General features: G+C 40.5%; 1 protein-coding gene across 2 annotated transcripts; it reads left to right on the top strand.

Annotated features, from left to right (window-relative positions):
- Positions 1-48: 48 nt before the first annotated feature.
- Positions 49-9,669, top strand: slc25a23a (solute carrier family 25 member 23a). Of its 2 annotated transcripts, none has more exons than XM_034120676.1 (11): positions 49-359; positions 1,346-1,562; positions 4,791-4,914; positions 5,042-5,129; positions 5,804-5,915; positions 6,117-6,275; positions 6,376-6,528; positions 6,975-7,088; positions 7,220-7,387; positions 7,470-7,617; positions 8,469-9,669. In XM_034120676.1, exons 2-11 carry the CDS (start codon positions 1,368-1,370, stop codon positions 8,678-8,680), a joined length of 1,473 nt encoding a protein of 490 aa, XP_033976567.1. In that variant the 5' UTR covers positions 49-359; positions 1,346-1,367; the 3' UTR covers positions 8,681-9,669. The 2 variants fall into 2 exon arrangements, with proteins under 2 accessions (XP_033976567.1, XP_033976566.1); XM_034120675.1 differs by having other exon boundaries at positions 51-359; positions 1,349-1,562.
- Positions 9,670-10,123: the final 454 nt, after the last annotated feature.

Genomic DNA, 10,123 nt, shown 5'->3' on the forward strand with positions numbered 1-10,123 from the left:
ATTTGTGGCTAGCACAAGACACTCTCAGTCGCCATTCATATGTACACAGTGTCCCAGTAGCACTCTCTGTCCTCCACACACAGGGAGCTCAGCTGACACTCGGCCGTCAGCGGGCTTCAGCTGCGGGGAGGAGGCTGCGTGCCTCTCCCTTCCTGCTTTCTCAACAAACATCGGAGTGAAATTTAAACCACAGAGCGGTCAGTAGTGGCAAACACAGAGAACCCCTGGGACCTGCTGAATACTGACGGAGCTGCTCGTTTTCCGTCCCATTAATCCGGTTTGAGGACAGTGGACTGAGCCCCGGACTCGCTGGTTCTCCTGCACAGTACCATGGGCCGCGGCTCGGTTTGGAGATAACAGTGAGTGTGTGACAAAATGGTCTCCAAGGGTTTGGAATAAGACCATAACAGCGAACATAACAGCGTGAGACACAAGTTTAACGCCGTCATGATTTTAGAGGCAAGCTAAATCGCTCGTGGCAACTGTAGGAATGTGGATCGACCTGTGCAAGAATCGATACATAGGAAACAAACACCTAATACTTTAATCCGTTATTTCCTCCAATCCCCTGTGTGTTTGGCAAATCAAAAATATTCCTTAGATTTTCAAAAATACAGAGTTTGAAATATGTTTTAATACAAAAACACTGTGGCTGCACAATCGTATAATATAATTTCTTAAATAAATATTCAGATTGCAGACACAGACGAGAGACCTTATGTAAATCTTTAATACAATCCAGATCTATGTAATACAAATTGAAGGCTATGGTGCCCGGCTGGCTGCTGGCACCATCTCCCTGTATCACAGGACCAAATAACAGAAATGTATATCCAGCAAAACATAACCAAATATATTAAAATTAAGTTTGAATCAGTGGTTTCCTACATTAATTGGTTTATGACCCCTTAAAAAAATGTGATGTCTGTTCATGACCCTCTATGGTGCATACATCTTTAGTTGTGGTCCATTCAAACTTGACATATTTTTTGTCTATTGTAGTTGAATAATTGTTGTCCGAAAAAGGTGAAATTATCCTTTAACAGGAAATGCAAAAAAATCTTAAGAGCAATGTTTTAATAAAATGTATTCAATCGATTCTTCCCCTGGGACTATCCTCATGTCTACTTAGGGCTTGAGCCTTTAGTCTACATTATCCAACAGTGTAACCTTGGAGTATAACTCTCCCCAACCTCCAACCACACTACTGCAGTCCAGTTGCATTGTGGTAAATGTAGGCGCCAGGTTTTCTGTTATAAAACAGACAACATATCTGGTTCTGTGCATGCATTGTAGTAAAACTGTCCATTGTGAGTGTGCAAATTGATGCCCTTGTGTCCATCAGCAGATTCTGACTGGCAACAGTTATGAGACCCCAATGGACATGGTTCCCTTGGGCGCACTGCCAGGAGAGCACCCCCCCTGATCCGGACCAGGACAGGGAGAAGATCTGGGCGGAGCTGTTTGATGAGCTAGACGTCAACAAAGATGGACACATCGACCTCCTTGAACTGCGGACAGGACTGGCAGGCAGAGGACTTTCCAAACGCTCCGTGGAGAGGGTATGACACCTGCATCACACACACACAAACTTTTACAATAATGTGTTGTAACCAACCAACCTTGTGGTTTAACCTGTTGTACATGTATTTTTGTTGTGAATACACGCAGTCTCTCTGTCTACTCTCAGTCTGTCTCAAACAGTTTGTTTTGGTAAGAAGACTTACTGTACTTACTCCCATTTTTTTTGCATGTTGTCATTCAAACAGCCGTAAAGCTATGGAAAAAGGTGTTTATACCCCAGAAGTGAGGTGTCATAAAATGTCTTAATTAATATGGGAATGGGTTAGATGGTTGGGTCATACAAACCCATGACTTTACCCAGGAGCATACTTGCCAACCCTCCCGATTTTCGCGGGAGACTCCCGATTTCATTGCCCTCTCCCGGTTTCCTCCCGGGGTCATATTTCTCCCGCATTTCTCCCGATTTCTGACAAAATCAGATTTACTTAGGACTGTTTCCACTCGGACTTTAATACAGCTACACCATTGTTTGGTTTCCATGGTAGTGCGTCTCATTAGTAGCGCGCGCAACTGAAAGTCTGAGAGGGTGAGGAAGATAGTCACAGCAAACAGAACAAGGATCGACAAGTCTACCCTCTGCTCACTCCTTTCCTGCAGTGCACTTACAACTACAATAAGCATGTTAATCTAATACAGTTCCGGCGATCCACTAACACCCCCGCGCGGTGGTTTTGGAAATGCTCCCGATTTCTGAGGTCTCAAGGTTGGCAAGTATGCCCAGGAGACAAGGGTTTGTTTCTACTTACATTGTTGGGACATCAACAGGTTTACACTTTTTGGGACAAAATGTATGTTGCCACAAAGTACCTTTTTAAAGTTACGGTTTTAGGTTGGGGGGGGGGGGGGGGGGGGTGGGGGTGTGTGTGTGGGTGTGTGTGTGTGTGTGTGTGTGTGTGTGTGTGTGTGTGTGTGTGTGTGTGTGTGTGTGTGTGTGTGTGTGTGTGTGTGTGTGTGTGTGTGTGTGTGTGTGTGTGTGTGTGTGTGTGTGTGTGTGTGTGTGTGTGTGTGTGTGTGTGTGTGTGTGTGTGTGTGTGTGTGTGTGTGTGTGTGTGTGTGTGTGTGTGTGTGTGTGTGTGTGTGTGTGTGTGTGTGTGTGTGTGTGTGTGTGTGTGTGTGTGTGTGTGTGTGTGTGTGTGTGTGTGTGTGTGTGTGTGTGTGTGTGTGTGGTTGTGTGTGTGTGTGTGTGTGTTAAAGGGCAGCATGTTGTCTATTTTGGTACAAGAAGCAGGACTTTGTAAGATGAGAATGACGACCTTTCCCATGGTCCTACACTTGATCTCTTTTCACATATAGATCATTGTCCAGCTTTTCTTCTTGACAATTTTGTATTGGTTTTGTTTACATTCTTATTTGCAATTTGTATTTTTTTTTAACCAAAATGTATTTTGGTTAAAGCTGATACAAAAGTTACTTAAAGATAATGATTCTCTAAACTTGCAAATTGATACAAATACAACAGGGGCAAATGTTCACCTTCTGGTTGCATTGACTACAACCAGTAGACTTGTGCAACTGGTGATGAGGGGTCTCAAATCAAAGCTTTACTTTAAGAGGTTTTAGACAGTTAGGGAACCACTAATTTAGACTGAATGTCAGACAATGAATTATATTTGTCTGGGACCACCTTCTGAAAATATTTAATAACACACTGTAAAATGTTTGGCTGTAAAATTACAGTAAATTACTGGCTACTAGTTGCATGGATTTCACAGTAATTGACTGTAAATATTTCACAGTAATTTACTGTAGATATTTTACAGTAATTACCTGTATTTTCAAACTTTTACTGTAAAAGTAATGCAACACAGTAGCCAGTGATTTACTGTAAATATAGAAATGTAAATTTGACTAGTTAACTGGGATTTTACCATAACTACACAATTCAATCAGCTCAATCAACAAAGAACATGCCCATTTTAACTTTGTATTACTCCATTGAATTGCAAAGTACATTTCACAGTGTCTTGGACATGTTGTTACGGCCCCAACCTCTACTCCGTGGTAGTGGCTCGTGCTGAGACCCGCAACATGAAAGAATACACGCAATAATCGGTACTTGGTAACGAGCATTTATTGATAATCAGCCGTTTGCTCACACAAGCAAAACGGGAAACAAAAAGAGGTCTGGAGGACTGGCCAAAAGGAACAAACAGAAGGAGGGAACCCGAGCCAGCCACACCACGGACCGTAGGACCCAGAGCTTCCCCCCCTAACCAGAAATCAAATATAAACCCGATGGGAAACTAAATAAAGCCGCGAAAACTGGACTACCAGGTCCTCCAGGCTAAACATAAACACATCTGCAAAAATATGGCCTACAGCTCAAAATGGCAAAGAGGTATTCTAAGGAGACAGAGAAGAAAACAAGGAGGGGAGCACTTAACACGTGTACAGACATGACATCCACTCGAAGTCAACAATTGTTCTGAAGAATGTGCTGACATGGGGGTTTAAATTGCCATGCCTTTTTTTGGCTTTCGAGCCCGTCTCAGGATTAATGCCCAGGAAGCACCTGAAAACAATAAGCCAAGACAACAATTTCAATTTACATAGATTTATATGTTGCATCATTTATTTTAAGGCACATGCAGCGGTGCCCCTTTCAATTTAAGTAAAACCTGCACCAAAGAAAGAAATTAGTATTTAAAGCCAAGCAAGAGCGATAAAAGCAAGAAAATCACTTAATTTGTTGTGTTATCACAGAGGATGGTCTGAATACAGTATTTTACTATGAAATAATACAGTAACATGTTGTGAAATCCTGGTAATCATTTATCCTGTACATTCACAGTAATGAACTGTGCCTGTATTGATTTCACTGTGAAATTCAAAATTACAGTATTATATTGTGAACATTACAGGTAAAGACTGTAAAGTGGTAAAACAGTAATTTATTGTAAAATATTACAGCTAAATATTGTGAAATCATGGTCATATTTTACAGTGCAGGATTTCATCAGAGGTGAAAACTGATCTTTTTAGGAATGTGTTGGTGGGCTTAATTATATATTTTTTATTTCAGTAAAAATAATTGGCCAGGCAGCTCTCTGACCAGTTCCATGTGGGCATATTGGGTTTCTTACTGTGACTTAAGCATTAAGCAGTGCTTAAAACGTACCATCTGGCAAACTGTAACTTTTTTGACCAAATATCTGTTCAATGCTAAGAGCTTTGTTTTTCATTGACCCTTCTCTTTGTGTTTTCAGATTGTAAAAGCTGGGGACACCAACCAGGATGGAGTACTGGATTTTGAAGAGTTCACGCAGTATCTCCGAACCCATGAAAAAGATCTCAAACTCATGTTCAGGAATCTGGACAAGAACAGTGACGGTGTGTAGCAGCCAACAGTTAGAACAATAATTAATGACACAATAACAAAGTGTTCACATTGAGATATTTTCTTTCCATGCTATTATCTCTCTTTCTTTAACTGGGTCTGACTGGTGGGTATTTGCAGGTGAGATTGATGCAGCGGAGATCCAGCAGTCTCTTCGCACCGTTGGTGTGGAAGTCAGCCTCAAGGATGCCTCCAGGATTCTGCAAAGGTCTGCACACAAATATAAATATCTTATATAACATCACATTAGGATCTAAAATAAGAACATCAACAAACATGGCAATATTAACACCTCCCAACACTGAAAATGTGTGTGCATCAGCCTAGTTCTTTTCCTTCTGGGCTGTCAGGCCGTTTTAAACATATCTGACCTTGATATTGGCTCCACTGACAGTGTATTTGTAATATAATGGACTGCTTTCAGCTTCTCTGTCTTTAAGACTGAACACAATAAAGCCACTTCCTCTTAAAACTGGTTGCTTCCCCTAATATTATTCTTTGAAATAATGTCACAATTACAGACTCCGAAGATGTGTCATCTTTTCTAATGCTGTTTCTTAATGGCATGTTTCATTTCCTAAGTGAAGACTAGGGTTTTCACAACTTTCCTTCATCTAGAATAGGAAGTGCTGATTACTATAACACATTTTTAGAACTAAATGTTCCGTTTAATCACAGTAGGCAGCGCATCTACTGCTTTAATGTCTTAATAATAGTTTTAGTTTTGTATTTTCAGTTCCTCTGGTAAACCAAGACATGTCTTCTCATACATTAAAGGATTCCTCATTGCCATTTCTGAATGATTGATCCCTCCTCTGTAACACATTTGGTACTTGAATGATCCTAATGATTTTCATTATTTATCCTGTGTTTGTCTCACAGAATGGACAAAGACGGTACCATGACCATTGACTGGAATGAGTGGCGGGACTTCTTCCTGTTCAAGCCCCTCACCAACATGGAGGACGTAGCACGCTACTGGAAACGTTCAATGGTGAGGTCACACACACAATATATAATAACAGTGATAACATACAGTTCAACAAAGAAAACCAGGAAAATGGCCCTTCCAGTAGATTGTCATGCCTATGACTGACAGACACATATAGCCTTTTCTTAAACTATTTCTATTTTACTTTCTCCCCTTTATTATCATAATTTCTGATCCTCTTTCCTTTCACCACGGGTTCAGTAGATGTTGGATATAGGAGAGCAGCTGACAGTTCCTGATGAATTTACTGAAGAAGAGAAGAAGTCTGGCTATGTGTGGCGGCAGCTGATGGCCGGAGGCATTGCCGGATGTGTATCTCGGACCGGGACGGCCCCCTTAGACCGCATCAAAGTCTTCCGACAGGTCAGTTAGCAGTTATGATCTCATCTCTTAGGTCAGTCTGAACCACAGGACTATTCATGCTGATGTGTTAAGTGTTTTTTCTCTGACTCTGTTCTCCCAGGTGAATGGTTTCATTGAATTTAAAGGGAATGTGCTGAGCAGTTTTCAGTACATGATCAAAGAAGGAGGACTGCGGTCGCTGTGGAGGGGCAATGCAATCAACGTGCTAAAGATTGCTCCAGAAACTGCTATCAAGTTCACAGCTTATGAACAGGTAGAGACCTTCACTTATGTTTAGTATTTATTTTTACACTTTTTAACATTTATTCATCTTCAATCTCTATCTCAATTATTTTCTCTTACTATTATCCAGGCTTTGGCAGTGACTTCAGATTCTCTTTGTTATTCTCTCTTATTCAGTCCATAAGAGTTGTTGTTACGTTTTGACAAAGCCAAGCTAGATGTTGCCCCGTGTCTCCAGCCTTTATGCTAAGCTAGGCTAATTGACAGCTGTCTGTTTTGTTCATATTAATCACACAAAAGAGATTGGTGTCAATCTTCTCGAAAAGTGAATGAAGCATATTTCCTTAAATATCTTTCGATGTCTTAAGACATCGCTAAATCTATTTTCTATCAATTTGAAATGATATTGTCGTCTGTCTATGATGAAGCTTTGGAAATTAGCCTTACTCTATCTATATTTCCCTCTATAACTCATAGATCAAGAAAATGATCCGTAGCAGAAATGAATCAAGAACTCTGAGGCTTCATGAGAGGTTTGTTGCCGGCTCTTTGGCCGGAGCTACAGCTCAGACAGCCATCTACCCAATGGAGGTAATATCAGGGTAATAACCACATTGAAACAACATTCATACTGTGTGGTGTCAAGAAAAATGCATGACGAGAATAAAAAAACGTTCCTCTTTCTTGCCATATCCTTTCCATCTCTTCTCTTTTCCACACAGGTGCTGAGGACCCGTCTAACACTAGGAAAGACAGGCCAATACTCAGGAATAGCAGACTGTGCCAAACACATCCTACAGAGAGAAGGTGTAGCAGCTTTGTACAAGGGCTATGTACCCAACCTGCTGAGTATCGTCCCTTACGCCGGCATCGACCTGGCTGTCTATGAGGTCAGAATGCCACTAAGGGCAGAAAGCTGTCGCGGTGCATCTCATTACTGTGTATCTTTTTCTCACTCCCTCTGCTCCACAGACTCTGAAGTTTGCCTGGCTGAACAGGAACCAGGGTTTAGCTGACCCCGGGGTCATGGTGCTGGTCGGCTGCGGTGCCGTTTCCAGCACCTGTGGACAGCTAGCGAGTTACCCTCTGGCATTGATCCGCACTCGAATGCAGGCACAAGGTCAGGATTACTGTGGTCACACTAATAGATATGGATGGTTATTTCTAAGTAACTTTATCGGGCCACGGCGATACTCCATGACTTTAAATGTCATAGATTCTCAAAGTCCTTTGAATGCTACTGGAGGAATAAATTACAAAATATATTCCCTAATTTGATGGTAGTGAGAGCCAGAGTTCAGCTCCAACACACTGTCAAAAGACTGTTATCTACTCTGATCTTGTTCTTCATTTTTTTTTTATGTTTTTATAATTGTTTCAACTATAGATCCACTCAATTACCCATGCATATGATGCTTTTATTCATCTGTATGTATCTAGTAGCATGTTAAATGGCAAATCCCAATACTGTTAAACTGTAAATGGAGGCCCCTGTTATTATTTAGCTAAACAAATAAAGCATGTGTGTATCTTAATTTAGCCCTGACTATTTACAAGGCATACTGTATAGGCTATTAGATTGACATACCTCACTGTGAACTCTTGGTTTACAAACCGTCAGCAGACATTCTTATAATATATACAATAAATGTGACCAAATCTTCACTGAAACACATTTTCTGAGCTTTGTACTCCAAACACCATCTACTCAGGAAGACTGCAAGATGCTGTGGAATTATTAAGATGTCATTTTTTAAGTAATAATCAAAACATTTTTGTCAAACTAATGTTTCCGTGTTTTTTTTCTCAGTACATAATTTTTGGAAAAAAAGGCAGTTATGTAATTCCAGACTTATGATGTATTTTCATGAAACATTAAATGCAATACTATGCTTTTTGTACTTATTGAGCTAAACAAGTTGTGAGAAAACCGAATGTGTTGGTGGAGCTCAACTTTTTTTCTTCCCTCAGCTTCATTGAAGGGAGCCGATAAACCCTCCATGGTGGCCTTGCTTCAAAACATTGTGACCCAAGAGGGTGTGGCAGGACTTTATCGTGGAATTTCCCCCAACCTCCTGAAAATCATCCCTGCTGTCACCGTGTCCTACGTCGTCTACGAATACACAAGAATAATGCTGGGAGTGGACATTGAGGGTATGATTGGGGGGAAAGGGAAGGGGTAGGAAAGGTTTTAGATGGTTTGGGGTGGCTTTCGACAAAAGCACGTACAGATCTGTTGGCTATGCATGAGGAAATGGGCCTTGGCTATGGATGGATTAATGCTCCTATGACCTATGATGATATGAAAGATAAACCATTAAAGGAAAAGAGAAAAACAACAGATTGGACCGCCCCCAAACTGGCAGCTGCTGTGACGAGTTTCACGTGTGATGTATTGCGTTGCAGCGCATGCCAGAAGTGGTGTGAATGCTAATCAACTCATGCTACTGCATTGACAGATGAAGACTTGCATGAACTTGCCTGAGATCAAACCGGTACCAAATTTGGAAGTCATGTTACGTTCCTACAGCATTGTTTTTTCCCTCTTAGGTAGTAGATAGAGAATATACTGGATCGCTAGGAGGAGGACTGATTCATCTTCCTCTTCTGTAAGTGAGGGGAACCTGAAGTCGCTGCTCATCGGTGGAGTTAAAGAGTCCGGACTTTGATTGAAACGTCTTAAACAAATGTTACAAATACTACAGATGAGGTGTAAAACAACAACAAAAATGACTGATCCTAATTCTTGAATTACAACTGAAAAAGTCGATCTTCTCTTTCCTGGAAGGATTACTACTGAACAAAAGCACAACAGAGGACATTATATTCTACTGGAGTGGAGCTTCCAAAGCCATATCAAGATGCGTAGAGGATTCATAATAACCTCTCATGCAAATGGTCATGTTTTATAATGGTTTCTTTGTTTGAAACACACAACGGGGTCCAGTGCCACAAAGTATTTTTTTAAAACTATAATGTAGACGCACAATGTGCAGGTTTAACACTATGACAAAGAGTTTGCTTTGTATGTATCATGAAACATAAGATTGAGAATGAAATGTAAAGCCAATGAACATTTTTTATGTTTCATTATTTATTATGGAAAGTGGCAATAAATGCATGCATGGTGCTTCTGATGTTTAATAAATGCCTCTGAGCTTTATCTGAAGAACTGAAATGAAGTGATAGCTTTCTGTAGGCTAGCCTGATGACATAACTGTGCCATGGTTTAAATTGTGTCCTTTTCATTGACTGCCACTTTGCTCAGCCTGTTGGCCTTCTGTTGCCGTGCAACTGCACCAAGGAATTTCTTATTCTTAGCTCTTACACCTGTCCATTTAACATTGATTCACTTCATTACTCTGACTGTGCAGTTTAACAATACCATAAGCAAATGCAACTGGAATGGCAAAGACGCAACTCACATGCAGACCTGATGGAGACCTGATGGTTTCCTAACAAATAGGATTGAGCACATATTTTTGGTAAAGCTTTATTTTACAAGTTTGTAAATTCATAAGTATCTTTAAGTGCCAAATAAATAAACAAATAATTAAATGATCTGCTAAAATGACTTAACGAATATTAATAATATTGTTTTATTATTGGTTATACAATGCAGTTAC

Source organism: Trematomus bernacchii, unplaced genomic scaffold (assembly GCF_902827165.1).
Source record: "Trematomus bernacchii unplaced genomic scaffold, fTreBer1.1, whole genome shotgun sequence".
Lineage (NCBI taxonomy): Eukaryota > Metazoa > Chordata > Actinopteri > Perciformes > Nototheniidae > Trematomus > Trematomus bernacchii.

Coding starts and splice junctions, on each gene's coding strand:
- slc25a23a (XM_034120676.1), top strand. CDS start 1,368: ATGAGACCCCAATGGACATGGTTCCCTTGGGCGCACTGCCAGGAGAGC. Junction 4,915..5,041: donor TCTGGACAAGAACAGTGACG/GTGTGTAGCAGC, acceptor GGGTATTTGCAG/GTGAGATTGATGCAGCGGAG. Junction 7,388..7,469: donor TCGACCTGGCTGTCTATGAG/GTCAGAATGCCA, acceptor TCTGCTCCACAG/ACTCTGAAGTTTGCCTGGCT.